Source organism: Montipora foliosa, chromosome 9, assembly GCF_036669935.1.
Source record: "Montipora foliosa isolate CH-2021 chromosome 9, ASM3666993v2, whole genome shotgun sequence".
In the NCBI taxonomy this organism is placed as follows: domain Eukaryota; kingdom Metazoa; phylum Cnidaria; class Anthozoa; order Scleractinia; family Acroporidae; genus Montipora; species Montipora foliosa.
In genome coordinates this window covers 3,818,524-3,838,305 of record NC_090877.1, presented here as the reverse complement: position 1 = coordinate 3,838,305, position 19,782 = coordinate 3,818,524, and the positions used below count along the sequence as shown (strand labels likewise).

The 19,782-nt window shown below is 41.4% G+C and overlaps 2 protein-coding genes and 1 non-coding gene across 7 annotated transcripts in view; all 3 read right to left on the bottom strand.

Moving 5' to 3' along the window:
- LOC137971932 (solute carrier family 53 member 1-like) overlaps nt 1-12,412 on the bottom strand; it is a 13,874-nt gene extending 1,462 nt beyond the window's left edge. The window contains exons 1-10 of one of the 4 annotated variants that reach the window (XM_068818669.1): nt 12,016-12,412; nt 9,281-9,376; nt 8,031-8,115; nt 7,311-7,492; nt 5,938-6,117; nt 5,490-5,631; nt 3,937-4,131; nt 2,469-2,629; nt 1,747-1,880; nt 1-1,101 (exon numbers count right to left, since the gene is read on the bottom strand). The exon at nt 1-1,101 is cut by the window's left edge and continues 1,462 nt beyond it. In XM_068818669.1, coding sequence (XP_068674770.1) covers nt 975-1,101; nt 1,747-1,880; nt 2,469-2,629; nt 3,937-4,131; nt 5,490-5,631; nt 5,938-6,117; nt 7,311-7,492; nt 8,031-8,115; nt 9,281-9,376; nt 12,016-12,126 — 1,413 coding nt within the window. In that variant the 5' untranslated portion in view covers nt 12,127-12,412 and the 3' untranslated portion in view covers nt 1-974. The remainder of the gene's footprint in view (nt 1,102-1,746; nt 1,881-2,468; nt 2,630-3,936; nt 4,132-5,489; nt 5,632-5,937; nt 6,118-7,310; nt 7,493-8,030; nt 8,116-9,280; nt 9,377-12,015) is intronic. The other 3 variants (XM_068818671.1, XM_068818672.1, XM_068818670.1) reach the window with 3 other exon arrangements.
- On the bottom strand, nt 9,518-9,589 carry Trnaa-ugc (transfer RNA alanine (anticodon UGC)). Its single transcript has one exon. It is a non-coding gene; the product is annotated as a tRNA-Ala (tRNA).
- A 1,647-nt stretch (nt 12,413-14,059) lies between the features above and the next one.
- LOC137970779 (myosin heavy chain, striated muscle-like) overlaps nt 14,060-19,782 on the bottom strand; it is an 81,374-nt gene continuing 75,651 nt past the window's right edge. Inside the window, exons 46-49 of one of the 2 annotated variants that reach the window (XM_068817342.1) lie at nt 19,431-19,631; nt 18,515-18,679; nt 16,111-16,162; nt 14,060-14,482 (exon numbers count right to left, since the gene is read on the bottom strand). In XM_068817342.1, the coding sequence (XP_068673443.1) occupies nt 16,124-16,162; nt 18,515-18,679; nt 19,431-19,631 (405 nt within the window). In that variant the 3' untranslated portion in view covers nt 14,060-14,482; nt 16,111-16,123. The remainder of the gene's footprint in view (nt 14,483-16,110; nt 16,163-18,514; nt 18,680-19,430; nt 19,632-19,782) is intronic. The other variant, XM_068817341.1, reaches the window with a different exon arrangement.

The following is a 19,782-nucleotide window of genomic DNA, read 5'->3' as shown; positions in this document are numbered from 1 at the left end:
ATGAGAAGGCTGATGACGTCATTCACCCAACCCAATAGAACATCAAGAATATAAATAGAGCTATCTCGGTCAATTTGCAACAGAGAACATTGAAACTTGGTGAGCTGATAGTTCTGAAGGCAACACACCTACGACTGTAAAGAAATTGGTTCCCATGGCAACTCACTCTTTTCCAGTCCCCTCCAACCTGATTTCAATATTTTGGTGATCTCAGGCTGGAAATACATTTACCAAGGCCACAAACTTGACCTAACATCTTTATATGCTGGCAGGATCATGCAGATGAGGCACCATTTGCAAATATCAAAACAGAACCCCAAAGGTGGTCTGCAAAGCTTTTAATATCAGGGAGGTCTGGAACCCAGTATGTTGCCATGGTAACAAAAATGGTATGCTCATATTGTGGAACACATCTACTAGAATCTTAGTGCAAAGAACCAAGTATTTCTGATACAAATTGGCTGAGATATCTTTCTCCATCATACTTGATCAAAATTTGGTAGGGTTTATGACGTCATCACTTGGCTAATTTGCATATTAAAAAAACTTGAATATCTCCAGAACAAAAAGAGATATTTGAAAATGGTAAACAGCATTCTTCTTCTCGTACAGACTACGTGTTTATGTCTTAAAATGGCTTCGATAGGGAAGATTCAAATTTCGTCACAGTAGCACTTTAATATTCAACATTCTTTTGTTCATTAATTTTTTTCGTTTTTAATGATGCTCTTTCAATATTGGCGGTTTTTATTTGCAAGATATCTCTAATAACCAAAATGAAACTTCTAACCGATAACGTATAGATTTGTTTACTTTCGTATCAGTGTGTTTGCTTGTTCGTTTGTTTGTTTTTAATTTTGTAACTCTGGGAACAAAAGACTCGTGACACTCCCTGCAAGATCAGAACCAGTCCCGATGCTTGATTTGTAATTCTGCCTTCGTAAATCTTCGTCAACTTTCGTTGTCCCGATTACTTATTCGCTCTCCTCCGAAACAGCATCTTCGTCGTATTCCCTCAATTCCTCTTGGCTGTGGTCTGCTACTCCTTTGAGGCGGCTCAGATGCTCGTTTTCCACGCGTAGAAAATTCCATATGAAGCGCCTGAGGAAATGTTAAAGTCGGTCTCAGAGCGGTTTTCAATTGAGTGTCGAAAGTAATTAGCGAATTGCTTTGGTTTTGCATTACTTCAGTCAGTGATTGGTTGAAAGTTCTCGCGCCACTTTTTTAACCAATTAGAAGTGAAACCCAAACCAATTGTGGCTCGCGCGTGCACATTTTCCCGCGCTTTGTGTCGGCTACGTGTAATTACTTCGAGTTTGATTGGTTTACTGGATTGTCTCCGTCCTTTTTGATTGGCCAAAGTAATTACTTTGGTTTTGGTTTTACGACACTCGATTGACCTCGATTGAAACTCGCTCTAACTTCCAGCAAACATTGTCGATCGACAAGTTGGGTCAACATAGAAGATATTTGTGATACAGGGCCTACGGTTTAAAGTCGTTATCCAAATTCAAATGGATTTCAAGGGACTTTGAGCAATACAAATCATACTAGGGAAGAATTTATTTTCACTGAAAAAATCTAAAAATGTTTTGTGCGACGAAAAGAAAGCCAGAGCACAATCACTTAGCTTTGACGGTACCCCATTCAAGAGCAAATCGAAGCAGCCCCCCCCCCCCCCCCCCCCTCCGAAAAAAAACCGTTGGATAGTCTGTTGTAGGCTAAAGGAATATAGTTTGTATTTACCTGAACACTTCGAGCACAGCTAACAACGCCGTCAAAACTTCGGAATGAAACAGTCCTGCTTCGCCAACTGACACTGTCAGAATCCAGGACAATCTGAGGAACAGATCGCTCACTAGTGCGAAGTAGTAGAAACCCTTGAAAAGAAAAAAAAGACGAAAACTTTTAGGGAATTAACTAAGAACAAATTACTGTTGTTTTCTGAATCAGATGTTTTAATTTAGTTATGTGTTGAACGTAACAAAACATGGAAGAGATTTAACAATCTGACCCGGGTTGCTCAATGTATGGTTAGCCCTAACCAGCGCTACTGCGCCTTTCAATAACATGCGGACTCTTAAATTCAAAGGTCAACCGACAAATGCGTTTTTCGCTACCGTCAGTCAAATGTTCGGGGGCTCCTCCGAGCCTACTGTCGAGTGCGTAATAATCAAATCACATCGTTGAGCCTAGTTCAGTCAACAAAGTCGGAAGGTGGGAGGAGTCGTCGAACATTTGATTGACGGTAGCGAAAAACGCATTTGTCGGTTGACCTTTGAATTTAAGAGTCTGCATGTTATTGAAAGGCGCAGTAAATACCATGGAAAACTCTAGGTTTTGATAGCTCTTAACCCACGGTTAGCTCTAATAAGGCTTCGGGCGACCGGACCCTGGAAGTTCCCAGGGTTTTCGAATGAAGAACTTGAAAATTCCCCTTTGGATCATCGGAGCTGTTAATTACGTACCAACGGTTTAAATAAGAGCTTTGATCTCAAGAATCCATGATTCGGATCCATCAATCCCCAATCCATCTTGACGTCCCAGATGTAAGTATAACAGGTGCTTACAAACGACGAGAAGATCCACGAGAAAAAGTAGAAATCCACCTCTTGCTTTCCTGTTCTTTCTGTTGACAAAAAAGGTAACAACTGTCTTAGTACAAAGGATGAAACTTTTATTTTTGATGCAAAATATTTTCCCTCAAATTAGCTGGGATCCTCCTATAATAGCCCACTTTCAATATATTAAAATTCAGTCCTAAACAAAAGGCATCATATCGAGGCTCAGGGGAATAAATGGGAGGGATTTGTATCAGTTTATAATTATTCCCCAGAGCCTCGAGACGATACCTTTTGTTTAGGACTTATTTTTAATATATAGAAATTGGTGTATTCCAGCGAGAGCTAGCCGTCTACCAACTGCATGAGAAATTGTGTCTTCACGTCATACTAATAACTCCGCATTCCGGCCCTCCACGTACGTCTTTCGTCTTAAAAAAGTGTGCGCCAAATTTTCCCGGAAAAACGTTTGAACGGTGAGGATGTTTGGCGGGAGAATTGAAAGGATTACCATCGGAACAACGTGCAGAGAGTTAAGAAGCACTGTTTTTGCTCACTAAACCGATTGTTTTCTGCTGTTTACGTTCCCGTCGACTTCGTCGTTCGTCGTTGTTTCCACCCTAATTTTGTTATCATTGGACGAATGACCTCGTGTGAGGAAAGTCGAAATAAGAAGATCTCGCAACCACGTTTTCGTGAAACGGCAAACAAGAAAAAGCAGGATATTGCTTGTCGTAAAAACTAACTTAGATACTCAATATCTGTATATGACACCCAACGGAGGCCCATGACGAGGAGCTCGCAACTTCATTGTATTTGTGGAACGGCGTTTTTACAGACCGATGTATTTTTAGATTGATTTTCCCGCGAAACCAGACCTTACCAGCCAATCACAACTGTCTTGCATGAGAAATCATTTCCCTTGGGATTGAGTATGATCACTCGTGCAAGCCAAATCTTATTTGAAGAGCTCGTTTAAAAATAGCTTGATCTGTGAGAATGCCATTACATTGACGTAGTATTCGAGTTGTATTCTCCAGGTTATGGGTTCCTACAGGCAAGAAATAAGCTAATACCAGCCAAAAATCCTTTCATTTTTGACAAAACGCAAATTTTAGTCCGACAATGGACGTTTGCCGGAAATGCGATGCTAAATATAAGATAGAGTAGCGGCTACGGAATTGAGATTCCATGTCTAATTGATCTTCCTGCATTCCCCAAATACTGATCCAACCTCTTCGGGGAAGTGAGTTCCCTAGCCACGAAAACTACTCCATCGATTCACGGCAGTGGTTACTTTCCTAAGCCACTGACACTTAAAAGGGACGCAGAGTTGCCACGAATGAGAGCAACACTCTTCGCCGTAAAATTATACCTTTGTTTGTTGTTGCCACTGTGGAGAAGAAAACGACAAAAAATGTTGTGGAGTATTTTCCAGCATTGGCCAGGTGAGGAAACTTCTGCTTTGTATCATTATATCTGCGCAGACTCTGTGCAAAGCGCCACCAAGCAGGAAGACAAGCCAGCAATGGGCGGAGTCCGTAAAGTTTGCTACCACATTGACTACGATCTAAGAAAAGGAGAAAAAAGAGAAAGCGTCGTCAGATACTGAAATCATGTGTTCACACTGCATAAAATATTGGCATCAACAGACAAGGTGTAACCATGTCCTCTTCCAAAGAGCGATTTCTTACTTGCACGCGAAAGCGAAAGAAATACATTCCCTGGAGGAATAGATAAAAACGGTAGAAAACGGTGTAACGCAGGCACGGGAAAAGATACCTCAAGCGCACAACTTAAAAAGTCTTCACGGGTGACACAAAAGCGCAGTTGACAAAAATACGCAACTGGTGTGATTTATGCTGGGAATCTGAGGAACAATGGAGAATAAGACTGGAATATAAGGATGAAATATTAACGAAAAATCTGTTTCCGTAGTCGTTAGCTGGACATCAACTGCGCTCAATCGCAAATTCAAAACGCCAATGCCAATACCGTGCAAAATTTTCGCGCTCTGATGAGTTTTGATATCTTTTCTTCCTCTCTCTCGTTATGTTCTTTTGTCAACTAAAATTCATTAATGTGTATTTGAAGTTTAAAAGAATCAAACGAAGTTAACAAGACTTGCGCTACTATCAAGGCAGGGCCCAGGAGGGGGGGGGGGGGAAGGGGGGTACTCCCTTATAAGGCCTTAATGGGGACGTGCGGCCAGCCAGGGTATGTTTTTCGGGATTTTTGTCTTGAACAGGGTATCGAATTTATCATTTTTGTCTTAATCAGGGTAACGATTTATCAATTTTTGTCTTAAACTGGGTTAAATGTCTTAAACAGGGTATCAAAAATCGGAATTCTGTCTTAAAATGGGTAGGAAAATTAGCGATATTTGTCTTAAACAGGGTCAGGGTATGAGGGGCCGCGCCGTACCTCCCCACCCAGGAATATGTCGAGTACCCCCCCCCCCCCTTTCCGGGAGGCAGGGCAAGATTAATATGAATATTGAACATCGCCCTCATTCCTCTCTTCTGGTAATCCTTCCCTAATCTCATATCAAAGCCCAGAAAGCCAGCTAAACTCGTTGTTGATAATTCTAGCAGTGAAATCTAAATTCTTTCATAATTTGACACTCTCTACTAGTTACGAATACCTTTAAAAATACCTCCAGGCTTCTGTAGCTTTTTCATTACGAGCATGTAAATTCCTCTATGTCGTGCGACTTAGGCATCCGACGGACAAAGGACACTTGACACCTTACATTTCGGGTTGAAATTCCCAACCTCACCATGGCAAGGGTCAAATTCAGCCTTCCCCGAACACTGAAAGTTTGCCCGGGATATGAAACGAAGGATGTTCATCGGTACAATATTGGATAAAATGTTGGATGCTCGAGAAGAATGTGACGAGTCACAGTTCCCGGCATGGCTTTCTTACCTTGAACAGAATAAAAATCTAGCGCGTAAAAACATGACAAATACTCCATGTCCAAAATAGCAACCACAAGACTGTTAAGCTGATCTGCCAGCCAGAAGTCAGCGAATGCTACGTGATGGAATGGTGCAGTCAACACTCTCCACTGAAAAACGAACACAGATAAATACTTCTCAACAAAAATCCATCTCCTTTCCCTCTTGGGGAAAGTTATTAGAGGAGTATGACCAAAATATGAAGTTTTCAGGTTTTTAAGCGTTAAGGCGTCTACGCGCCCGTGATGTAAGGGACACGGCTGATGTAACGGACGTAACCCGCACCTCTTTTATCTTATTTTCCACTTCTTTGCTCCATTCACGAAAATTTCTAGAGAGTTACTTTACAAATATATATAAAGGACAAGTTATGTAAAGAGATCTAGAATCTTAAAAACGATAAGCACGACACTCACCAGAGCTTTGAGAAGCCAGAATCTGCATTGTCTAAAACAAACGTTCAACGTGTTGATGAGGAATATTAAGAAAAAGCACGCCAAAGCCAGTGGATGCGTGTAAAGAGAAATTCCAAACTGATCAGAGAAAAGGAAAACTACGGCACTTGCACCCCAGACAACGGCAAAAAAGATCGCCAACTGTTGAAAAGAAAGCACTGGTGAGAAACAAATAAGATTTTGAAATAGTCTTATGTTTATTAAGGTTAATTATTTCTGTTCTAATCTGCGCACACAGGTGGCTCAAGGATTGGATGAGTATCGGGCTGTCATGCGGGAGGTCGCGGGTTCGAACCCCGACCGGATCAACACCGAGGATCTAACCGAGGAGAAAGTGCTGCCTTTGTAATTTCTTCTGCAAATGGTTATACACTTTCAAGTCTTCTATAAACTGTAGGCCCCGTCTCACAAATATATCTTCTATGTTCATAAGTTCCCTGTGGGACTGGTTAAAGAACCCACAAACTATTCGGGAACAGTAGGGGATGAAGTTCCCGGTGTTGTGGCTGTCCTGTTTTCTCCAGAAGAAGTGGCCGGCTTGTATTGGCAGTGATGTCTCTTAAAAGGCTTGTGGTGTATGAGGCTATCTAAGCAGAAACAGCCATAGGTCAAAATAGAACTTTGCCGAGGGCTGGAAAATGTAAATGTAGACATTCTGTTGTTTCAGACTGCCAACTCGGCGAGTCGCCGCAGTGCAGAGCCTAAAGGAAAATGTTTGGATAAAAGAGCGCATTTCTGGATCGTTTAATAGCCGAAAAATCTCATCTGAGTAGAGCAAGTGGTAAATTCGTTCGCACGCCAATGACAAGAGTGCCGTTCTATATATTAGCTTTAGATAATATATCCTTCACCGTTCGATCAGCCTCTTCTCTGTTATCTAATATACAAAAATTTGGTTTTATCAACGGAGTTGATAATGCAAATTGGCCACCGTACAGAGATTCTAAAAGCTGACGTTTCGAGCGTTAGCCCTTCGTCAGAGCGAATCGAGGGATTATGGGTTACGTGTAGTTTTTATAGTAGAGTAGGAGCTACGCTATTGTTACCACCAATAGCGTAGCGCCTACTCTACTATAAAAACTACACGTAACCCATAATCCCTCGATACGCGATTCGCTCTGACGAAGGGCTAACGCTCGAAACGTCAGCTTTTAGAATCTCTGTACGGTGGCCAATTTACATTATCAACTCCGTTGATAAAACCAAATTTTCGTATACTACTTCCCCACCGACGCAGCACCACAGTTTCTTTAGAAACTACCCCTTCATTCATCTGTTATCTAATGTCTGCTTCAAGTTATAAACGTCTGCTTCCAATGAATGATTTAACGTACCTCTAAAGTTCGAAGAGGACAAAGAAGGTTTTTAAAGTCGCATATGTGAGCATGATTTATCCCTACAGCTTGCCAGCCATACAGATTGATTCCGAACAGAAAAAATTCCAGAATGAACAAGAAGAGTCCTCGGTACATACGGAATGCAGGCTCCCATTGGATGTCCTTGTCGGCTTTAAAAGCTGTGTTAGACCGTAAGAGAGAAAAAGTATTTTAAGCTCATTCCAACTCAATGTGGTGTCATAAATGAATTGTTTAGGTGCTGAAGACCTTGTACACTTTACTTTGGCTGGATCATTTGCTCAATAGTAGAGTGTCCCTATCCACGTTTGTAAGGTCAGCGTCACGCAAGACTCTGCAGGGAAGTGTTGCGTGACACCCCCCCCACATGGGCGCTGTCAAAGTTAATCGGGGTTATGTTTCATGTTTTCCCTAAACGATCCGCTAAACTCCGTGTGCTAAGTGTAATGTGTTGGATTTTAAATCTCAGTGAAATCAAAATGATAAAGACGGAGGTGAGTTTTTGCAAGGAAGAAGAAATGGAAAGTTTCAGTGTTCTCAAAAAACTCTTTGGTCAAAATACAGAGCACATGAAAGTTAAATTTGATCGAAGATCCGCCCAGTAAGTCAGACTTTGAAATTCTTCGATAGGGCAGTACAGATGAATTGACTTTGAATTCTTTAAATCAAATATTACATATGACAATGAAAACTGTTTACCTGCAATCATTAGCACAGCAAACAAAACAAAGAACATGCCGCTTAGGATGCCAAGTCGAAATATCAGCCAAATTTTGTAGTCCTGCTGACATAAAAGAAAGAACAAAACTAATGAAAATAATGAAGAAAGAAAGAAAATACTGTTCTGCACACACATACTCATATGGATCTGCAGATAAAGATATTTCAGAGAGTTCCAAAGACGTAAGAGATTGATGCGCAAAAAAACTAGTTTTTTCAATTCTCCCATTCTTGCGGAAAGATGCCACTACGATTGTGTTAAACGTTGCATCTTGTTGAGTATCTCGAGATAACGAAGCATGTCATTTTTTTAAACCGCATTGAAAAAGAACCCCTTTTCTCGTCAACAGCTTCTTCTATACTTTGCCCTTCCTTTTCTCGGCAACCACAGAGAGGGTATTAAAGGCCAAAAGGAGAACCCCCAAGGTACGAAAATACAGACTACTCCTTCCTAGAATATTTTCGCTGCGCGCACGGGAAAAACATCTGGACCAGCCTTTCGGATATTTTTATTCTCGTCGCGAAGAGACCGTTCGGAAAGAAGCACAGTACTAGGGAGCTTAAGCACGCGCGTTTTTGAGACGCGGACGGCAACCGGAAGAGAACACATCGCATGCCAGGACAGTGGTGTCTCCCAGGTTTTTATACTAATCCTTTTTAATGGAGAAAATATACTTAGCTATGTAAATGTGGTTGAGTGAAGAAACGTTAAAAGGGAAAACAGCTCACTTCCGGTTGCCGTCCGCCTCTCAAAAACGCGCGTGCTTAAGCTCCCTAGTGCTTAGCCTGCGGTGCAGACGTGGTTAGCCGCCATCTTGAACTTATGAAGTAGAGGAAGATTGGGGAGAGGAATAAATGTGGGTCATACATCTAACATAGCGGCTAGACTGCAGGCAAAATAGAGGTAAGTCGGTTTTCCCAATAACACGCCTGTACTGCCGGCTACACGATGCTCGGTATTCATCCGCTCACAGGTCACGTTTCCTGTCATAGAGAAAGTCGAACCTTTAAACCGAGGTGGTCGAAGCTTGAAGCTATCGAAGGCAAGAACTCAACCTGTCCAACTTGGAAGTGAAAACCAGATGTCCAACAGCAGAAAGGTTATTGGAACTGAATTCAATGTCAGAAAGGGGTCGTAGCAAAGACCCCAGACTTTAAGGGATCCGAAGGGGGATCCGAAGGGCAATCCGAAGGCAATCTAAATCAACTGCGTGTTGTTATCAATATACCTGAGAACCACTTTCTTGCGTTTCTTCTGATCTACAATCGGGATCTGCTCTCTGGTGACAGCTTTGGTCCGTTATTTCGCCACCAGCTTCACAAACCTTTAGAAAAAGAGAATAATTATGTCTTATAGTTTTAGCGAAACTAAAACCCGGTTTTGTTCTCTTGCATTCTTAGACTGATGCAAATTTACAGCCAAAAGAAAATAACCCGTCTGATTTCAGCCGACAAAAATTGGCATATGGAGGTGCGGGGTTTCGAACCCCGGACCTTCCGCATGCAAAGCGGACGCTCTACCACTGAGCTACACCCCCGACGGGTATGGACACTTATAAAAACAAAAACAGATTTCTTTTGCATCTTCGTTTATATTTCCGTTTCCTCAGTTGAGCCCACCAGTGTTGAATACGGTTTAAGTGATATGTGTTTTTACATGAAACACTGAGGGTGATCGTTTTTGCACACACAAAAGTGAAACCCACCGCGGCGTCTACACACGTTATTCAAAGTAGGGATCTTTCTCGTGATGTCACCCATCGTTATTAATATGCCAACCAGAACCTAATTGACTGTTGAAACAATGACTTCTTTTGTTCCGTGGTTGGCACATCAATGTTTGTAAATAAGAAATATCGCTATTGAGTTAGTTGTTTCCAGTTGTTATTGTGAAAGTTGGAATCTCACACGCTTCATACGAGCTTTTCGCGATAAAAAAAAAAAAACCTTCACGGACCAGACTCTTCCTTAGGTCAAATTTAGTTTGTTTAGTGACCTTTTATTGCTCCCTACGTGAGATAACTGATTGTGCAACAAGATTAAATTCGCAGGTCAAGATGGGTTTACCCTGTAGCTTCTTTCCTGAGTTTTCATCGTATCAACACTCACTGCAAATATTGTGACTTCGCCGTAATACTCATTCCGATTAGCCCAGCAAAAGATAGTTTCCCAAGAGACCCGCGATCCGTTTGGCCGAAATTTCCGGAATTTGAGTTTTGAATGAAACAAAACACTGATTTTCTGTACTTCGGCAATTTTATTTTTAGGTTTAAGGTGATCGATCAGTTGCTTTCCGAAATGTTTCGATAACCGGAAATGTTTCTTATCAATAATATTATTGCATTTCACTGTGGGTAGGATTTTGCGATCCATTTGGTTCAGAAAGAATATGAGGAGATCAGTGCGCCGAAATGGACAAACACAGGTGGGACATGGAAATGTAAAATATTCAAACCTAAATTTTCGCCCAAATGAATCGCACACGATTTTTTGAAGAAAACTGAAACCTCTCAAAAATAAACCGGAAATCTATGACAGTTTACATTCTTGAGAAAACCAAGTTTGGATAAATGAAGTCTTTACTGAAAAGTCTTGCTCATGCAAAGAACGAAAAGGTCGCTGCAGGCATGCTCTTTGCATAACGAACAAACGACTTGATATGACAGAGAAAATCCTCTAATCCAATCGTGTTACAACGAAGTCACCGTTGGTAACGCAATTTTTGAAGGGGTTAGTTTCCTGCACATTTTCAACTCAACGGGTGGCATATCACTTCAAGCAAGATTTTAGATTTGTTACCGAAGAGTGAAGTATTGCTACCTCTCAAAGGCAGACGAAGTCCGAAAGACTTAAAAATCTTGGAAAAATAGCTTCCTCAGCTACGAGAAAAATAGAAGCTTGTTTGTGCATAAGACACAATGAGATCATATAACACATGCAAAAGGGGAAGACACCATTGTGTATTTTCCGTTACTTTTACAGACAAAAGTTCAGACAGAAAAAAGGTCAGAAACAGAAAATTGAACCTACACGCTTCTAACCCAAGCTGCGTGAGTCTAATTTATTCTAAAAATTCGTTGATGCATCGATGAAGCGAAAATGACTTGAAGCAAATCATCAGTGTTTGTTAACCCTGATATCAACTGTCTGTTTTAACCACTTCAAACTGAATGAACTCTTTACAATTGCTTTGGAATTGTGAATCTGCGGTCCGCACATGTTTTGTTTGCTCTATCCCTTGACCTTTGCGAATCTTGTAGTTATGCAGGAATGGCTAATGAGCATTGAAAACGATAGCACCAAATCCATCACGATCTGAGAGAGGGCATCAAGTTGGGAACGACACGAGGTCACTTCAATAGGGACTTGAAAGAATAATTTTCTTTTCAAGTTAATTGAAAAACAAGCACGGAACAACTTTGGTCGTTCCTGCACTTTGCACTGAGTGCTTTAAATATTCATTGAAAATTGCTCAGTAGAGCAGGAAAACAATGCTACTCTGTTTGCCAAGAAACCTCGTTGGAACAGCAAAGAGAGTATTTTCGAAGATTCTTATCGGCTTATTGCGCGCAGCAGCGATATTAATATGTTGCCCAAGTGAAATAAAAATTTTCCACTCCCTCAAAATGATTGCACTTTTACGGACGCAAAAAATCAAAATGCCTTCAACTGTTCAATCTCATATCAAAACAAACGATTTAAAAACCGATGACACTGGAAATTCGAGAAACGAACGTAGGCGCACCTCTCCGAGGAAAACGCTGGCTGAGGCAAAGCGAAATTTTAAGTTAAAGGCACCTGCCTGGAAAATTCTGCAAGATTAAAAATCAACTGGATGTCCACTGAATTAAAATGCAAATGAGAAAAAACATTGTGTTTAAACTGCTAAATGTACAAGATGCTTTGACACGAAATCAGCTGCAATAAAATACCGCGAACGAAAAGCCAAAAAAAAAAAAATTACCTCGTAGCCAGGAACTCTGGTGTAACAATCCTTGTGTTCTCTTCTTCGTCTTTCTTCTCCCAAATCGCTGTCCAAGCCCCGCATAACGATCATAAGCGCTTTGAAATGCATGTTGCACTGCAATTTGTATTATCGTTTGTCAGCTCGGCAAACAGTCACAAAGAAGAACTTCGGCAGAAAACGGCACGGGATGGAATATACGGTCTCACACAACTGCCTTCTCAGCAAAGACACACTCTGGGATTTATTTTTATCATTGATTTTGCTCAAAGATCAGAAGAATCAGAGAGAAGCTAGAAATAATGTAAAGAGAAAGAAGACACGGAACATTGATTATGCAAGAGAAGAAAGAGAGCAATGCTGGAGAGACGAGGTTGTGGGAAGGCCAAAAGGTATTGTTTGGTAGACGTCACTCATACGCATTGCCGAGCCAATCAGAAATGTCGCACACTTTGCATTCTTAATATGCTTTCATCCGGAACGTTTCCGGACTGTGTGAAGCCGAACTGGCAGGGGACAACAAAAATATATGCGGTTAGATGGCTTTCCATGTCACTTGAAACATGTCAAACCATAGATAGTTCTCTAAGATCGTTTCTTACAAGTTTAACTAAAATTTATACATATTAAACACTCTCTTAAATTAAAAAAATATAATTTATTAAACAACTAAATCTGAGTTTTTTCTTGGCTGTTGACAAACCCATATTATTGATCAGAAAGTTTCAAAGCTTTTGCGTAAGATGCCGGCCTTGAGGATCACTGTTTACTCAGTAATATGATACAGTTAACTTTCAAAGCTTATCTTCATGCCATTACCGGCGTTTTGAAATATCGTTTATACTTTTAAAAAAATCGTTTCCGAGTGGCATTTTTCATAATAACATAGAACTTGAGTTAATTCGCATGATCTTTCATAGAATATGTTTATTTATCGAGTCAGAAAGCAGAGAAGATAAAGTGAGCACAGATTATTAATCTCATTTCAGAAGCAAAGCACAGCACATGTCCCTGTCATTTCATCACATGTCGATCACGGTTGAAACATATGGCAGTTAAGTGATTTTCAGAGGAGAATAAAATGAACTTCATCAAAGCATGAAAACGGGTCTCTCGATAGTCGCTCGGTATATAACTGGCAACTGAATGAGCTAAAATGAGCAAGGTTCTCTAATTTTTGGTAAAATGCAAAATTCGGCCTGAATTTCTGTATTGCAGGGGACCCGCTCCTGTCAGCTCCTGTCTTTGGATGACGAGGCCTGGCGATTCGAAGTCGAAATGCTGCAAACGTGTTTTGACTTATACCCCGCCGGGGGGAACTCCCACATGAAAAGGATAGGGATGCTTGTAGTCTCGCTTAGGGTTGTAAATTTCGGACTTTGGTCTCACTTAAGGTGTTCTGGGCAAAACTCCATCATATGTAGCCGTGAAGGTCTCCTTTAGGATTGTGCGCGAAGACATATAAAAATATATCTTTAATACGTTTTAAATATGGTCTATTTTCGGGGTCAAAAATGCTTGGGTCACGCCCAGATTGGTCTCCTCTAAGGGCCTAATTCAAAATTTCCGACGAGCACCTCCACCCTTTATATGCGAAGACCCCCCTGCTGGGCTTTTTTCAGGAATAGCCGAGTTCTAGTCTCTAGAATACCCGGCCACTAAATACTGTATTGTTTTAGCAGCATCCTTTGGAGAACGAGGCATAATTCATATGCACTGAATAAGAGGATGGGATCTAGCCATAAATCTATATGGCACGCAGTCCCTCCAACGTCACTCGAACCGCGTGGGCTTATGGGTTACGTAATTGGATTGAGAAGCGAAAAATCATTCGTAACAAACGTCAGTCAAACGTGAGAAAGAATGGTAAGGTGTGACACGTAATATTCCCGCGAATTTCCACTGAGTCACAGAGTCGCTCACGCGTCTGCTCGCGAGCAGCGCGTTCACAGAAATGGGAGCAAACTCAAGTATTGGGATCCACGCGATAACCGATTCGGTTTTTTTAAACATCAAGGAGTTTAGGAAAAAGACAACAGCCAAATTGTTGATTATGCAGATGTTTAATCACTGCAGTATTTTTTTTTGGTAGACAAACTCGAAATAACAGCTACAAGCCAGGAAAAACTAGCTCTTCAAAACCAGAAGATCAAAAAAGTGTTCTATCTTGTGAAAGTTTCACATTTTATATATTTGTAGAAAAATACTTTCAAGTTCCAGCTCAGTAAACTGCAAAAATAATCTACGTCCATGAAAAGTTTATATAAAAATAGCATTGAATAAGGAATATAAAGAATTGAAACCTATAGGACTATATATATATTTGTCCTTTAATCATTTCAAACTTGAAACCCATTTAATCCTAGTGATAAATTTGAGTCAATTGATTCTACGCTTCCATGCTATCGTCCATTGATGTAGATGAGTGGCTTCGTCCAGTGGAGGAGAGGCCTCGGTTGAAGGAAGACTGCAAAAAGTAAAGAAAACTGAAGTAAATAAATCAAACAAACAAACAAACAAACAAATGAACACAAGATGGGCTTCAATGACTTGGCAATCAAACGCATTGCAGACTATACCCCTAGAGAAAGCTTCACTCGTAGCTTTCTAAAAACAAGTTAATGTGACCATTATGTCTGAAAAGATACTATGTGCTCTTTATGTCTTAATAAAGAAATGAACTCAAGATAGGTCCAACTGGTTTGAGAATTAATTGCATTCTAGACTTTTTCGCTACAAAAAGCTTTGCTCTGAACTTCCGAAAAACAAATTGATGCGACCGGGAAGTGCAAGGTGGATGAAACCTCTACGATTGAATGAAATGCGAGAACTCAAATGTGATCGACTGAACAAGTACTTTCCTGTAGCGCTGTGTATTGTGCGGTACAAGGTAGTTCTTAATTTCGAGCCTATGGGGTAAACGCTTAAGTGCGACCACTTTGACGAAAGCTACTGAGCGGGCACTTTTGTGCTCTTCACTACGACGTTTCAAAGCTGGGCTTTAGAGGTCCTAGGACTGCGCCAGATTTTTCGTCTGATTTTAAACCGGCAACTAATGGTCGCTCGCGGTTCCAACACACCTACAACAATATTTAAACGAGTGAAGGCACACAGACTTGCTTACCCCTTTGCAAGGAGTGCTCGAGCCTATGGGCTGTGGAAAGCCTTTTAAGGTTACCTATCCACAAAGTGCCAAATCAGCTACGTTAGAAACAAACTGAATGAGGACAAGGCATCCTTCCCGTTTGCACACTTCTATGTCCCCTCTCCTGCGTCTGTCTCATAAACTACCCCTTAAGAGAAGTAGCCCCCCAGAACAGAAACAGCTCCCGCATTATTAACAGCAGGATAGCATGACCCACTGATAGGGTGGCGTCAAACGGCAACATTCACTGGAAAGGCCATTTATCGCTGTACAAATTTTTAAGACCAGTCGACCATACGGCAAACCAGTTTTAATACTTAACAAAAGATTCCGTGGTTATAACCAAACAGTTTTTACGTTATAGCTGTCAAGAACGTTCGAGTGTGCAAATGCAAGAAGACAGAGAAGTGTGCAGTGGAATTCCAAATTCACCTTTAGAACTACTTTGTAAGTTCGTAAATTAGACTGTGGTTCGAGAGATTGTCCGAAAATACCCGCCCAGCTACAAACAATGGAAAGGTTCAGCAACTTTTCTCAGAAATAAAGATTTACGTTTTTAAGTGTTACATGGAGCCAGGGAAGTAAAGGACGATGAGAACATACGATGGAACGACTGATCGTTAGCGGAATAAGGCTGCAGAAGGCGATTTGAGTGAGGAGTGCAAGCCAGAAGGTACAGAATCGACGAACCGTGAGGATGGAGTTACGAGTGTTCGTGGAAATGTGTTTCATTGACCCGTACGAGAAATGGAACACTTGAGATACGAGTTCCATGGCTGCGAGGAGCGAAATGTCTCTCTGGGGGCGTAATGACTCACTTGGCGAGACCTTACTGGGCGAGCTGTGTGTGCGAAATAACACAATGGAAGGTCTTTGAGATCGTAAAGGAGTGCGTTTAAGTACGTTGGTACGGGTTGACGTGATTCAGCGACTGACGATGCATCAGTTACCTCAGAACTCTGTTTAATCTTCACCGCCTGCGGGAGTTGGACTGCGCACTCTCTGTGGCATAAAGTATGCCGAATTAATACAAGTACTGGTTAAAGTTAAGTTAAAGATAAATATTAATGGGGCATGGAAAGCAAATTTAAATGATGGATCAGTGATTGGAAATGAGGTGCGAGACCGGCGAACACTGGAAGAAAAAAGAGAAAGTGCCACAATGAGATGTGGTAGACAAACAGACAAGCGACGTCTGTTAGTAAGTGTTAAAATAACCAAAATTTCGTTTCATCAAAGTTGTTGATAAAGGAAAATTAATCACTGAAAGAAGGATTTGTGAGCTAAAAAAAAGGTACAAGTACAAGCCACTGAGGTCAAAAGTGAACATAATTGGTACTTCCCGAAAGAATTATTACGGTGGCGTTAAGATTTAGCTTTACGTGATTGTGAAATTATGAGAACCGTGACGAAGTCGAGACAAGGTCGACGAAAAGAGCCGAGTTTGCGTGACGAATGCAGGATGCAGCAGGCAATCCTCGAAGCGTAAATGAAAGACAAAGCAATTACTACAATTGGTGGTCAAAGCAGGCTGGGAGCGCAAAGAATCTGCTGTCAAGCGTGCCCCCTCTTGTTGCGCTTAATTTAGTGCAGTGTTCGAGACCAGCAAAGTCCTCGGGTTAAGCGGATTACGACTATTTTCCACCTCCCATGATTATGAACACGACTGAAATTAAAACATCGGTAAATGGGATTCGTGATCAAGTCCATGCGCAGTCGTTGTTAAGTACAGTGGTTTTCAGCGACGTTGACAGAGTTCACCAAAGAATGAAAACTAAATGACACACGTCAATCAAAAAACGGACAAAGAGCAAAGAGGAAGGAGCCTTAAAAAATGCTGATGCAATGAGCAAAGCAAAAGGTAAGTCGTGAGCCAATTTCTGTGAGAATGTAAAGTAACCAAAGAGAGGGAGCTTGAGGAAAGCAAAGGCAGCGCGAAAGGCTTGATTCGGCTCCCAGTGGGAGCCAGTTTGCAACAGTGCTGAGTAAACACTCGTACAATGGCGACACCCTAAAGCAAACAACGAATTCGTCAATGGACCATCAAGCTTCATTAAATCGCTGTAAGTTGACAAAGGGAGGTCAAATATAAGGGGAGGGAGTGAGGGTTTATGAAGGCAATGTGCCAATGTTCTGCAGGAATGAGACAGGCCAACTGGGAGGTTCGGTGAAGAGGTCATATTTACCTTAAGAACATTCTTTTGAAAGGGATTTGTTTTGTAACCAATGCTTCATTGCACAAGAACAGTTAACTATGCCAATCAAGTTTTAGTCTTGTTCAAGCAGCCAATTGCTTTTCCGTCACAAATTGAGCGATTTTTGTGCCAATTTCGTCCTTCGAGCTGAACTTGCGATACTGCGGCACCATATAGGTATTGATTGATCTTCGGAAGCTACTCAATTAGCGCCTCTTTGATTCTTGATTTAATTATGTAAAGTAAATCAATGATCCGTCAACAAAGATTACCTTTATTTAAATATATTGCCACAACTGGCTGTTAACGTTATTTTGTTCGATGTACAGACTGCGACACCTAACAATAACTGGCACCAACACACGAAAATTCATTGAAACTAACTCACACTTTATTCCACGAAACAGTGGTAAAAGAAAAAGCTTGTTTTGCGCTTAATAATTTTTTTTTTCTTGGATTAAGTCGGTGTTATCGCCATTAACAGTGGTACCGACGGGGTTTTTCCCAGTATCCCCGTTAGGGAGAACTGAGGAGTAATCGGTAAGGACGCTTTTTGCCCGCATCGGTTTCCCATAGCACCAGTAAAGAAAGACCAACAAACGGCAGAAACCGCACAAAACCAGAGTTTTAAGATTAAGATGAAAGCGTATATAAAAAACAAAGAATTTAAGAAGGAAACCAAAAGATAACGACCGCGGTTGAAGGATGTCATAACTTTTTCCTAATACTGGGACAAACTGACTCAGGCAAAATAAAGAAATTGAGAGAATTGACTTTCCGAAGTTCAAGCCTCAAAGAGAAGGACAAGAATGTCCACAGTTAACACAGAAGTATGGAAACAATGATTCTAACTGATTCCGTTAAAGTAAAGGAATAGGGCGAACTGACTTTCCGTTGTTCAAGCCTTAAAAGAAGGACAAGAATCCACAGTTGAGACAAAAGTATGGACATAATGCCGCAGGAATGTCGCTCGAGATCAAACAGCATGGGCGAAATGACTTTCCCGGCATAATTGAAGTGAAATGATGGTGACGATGTTTTTATTATGAAGATAAGAATACTCCTACGTCAAGTCAACAGGAGAAGGGGAAATTAGTGAATTTAACCCTGCTGGATAGGAAGAATATTTATAATGCGTGGGTGAGTAAAGTCTAGAGACCTCTCTTGACGTCTGCCTGCCAACTGCTCCACCACCCCCGCTGGCACGGGCGCGGCTGCGTGCCTTGTTCAGAGCGCTCTCGGCGGTCTCTGCTCGGTCCTCAGCGTCCTCCAAGTCTTTCTGCAGCTTACGCGATTTGGCGAGGTACTGAGCACAAAGGGTCTCCTAAAGAAATAATAATAAAAAAGCAGTGAGTTTTAATGGGAAGCGCGGTGGAAAGCCTGCGTGCCTCATGAAAGAAAGGTCACAATATTGCTCCCGGAGACCTGTTTTCCAAAAGCTCCGAAAAGTCTTAAGGATAGTCGAGACTGCTTTTGTCAATATTAAAATGTACCAAATATTAGGATACGAATCGACTCCCGCAAACGAGCACTCGAATTTTTTACAAGTATCCTCCAGTCACCGCCAGTGGGGATTGAATGACAAGGTTTCGCGTACAATCCCCTTATTCTGAAATGCTGGCCTTGCCTTTTTTGCTTATAACCAAAAAAGAATTTAAAACTGAAACAATCCCTGCAATGAAACGTCTTTTTAGATAAAGAAGGAATTTCGGGACGCGCAAAGCACCCTGAAAAGGGCCTCGAGACAACGGCATTGAAAGCATTCGCTCTTTTAGGAGTCAGAACTGGGTCCGTGATAAACATGGCAGAGGGATATGCGAGTTATTTTAGGCAGCTCAATTACTCGTTGCGATCGATTGAAAAGCGAGAAAAACGACTTGGTTGAACGATGCATTTCAGCCTACAAACAGGCCTTCTTGCTGGAAACAAAAGCAACCAGATCCCTTGGGAACTCAGCGCCTGTGTTTAAGAGCGAGGTAAAGAACGTTCTCGAAGCTTGCTGACTCGTGTCTCGCGAGCCACACGAGCGTAAAAAAGGGAAAAGAGCCACCCGCGAAAAAAGCAAAAGTTCTTACCGCTTCTTCCTGGTTGTTTTTGGTAGCTTTGATCTTCTTGTTGAGACGGTCTATCTGGTCCTTGCTGTGCTGTAGGTTTTTCTGGTCTTCCTCCTGTTGCTGTGCCATATCTTTCATACGCCTTTCTAATTTCTTGGAGTTCTTTTGCACCTCTGAACTGCGTCTGGTCTCGTTGTCGAGGTCCACTTCCAACTCCCTGCACTGGTACAAATGACACGACACAAGGTAAGTTGCCAGGTAAAAGAATTGTTTGTTCAAAAGCGCGCGGTTAGAGCGGTTTTCAAATAAGTGTCGTAAAACCAAAACCAAAGTAATTACTTTGGCCAATCAAAAAGGACGGAAACAATCCAGT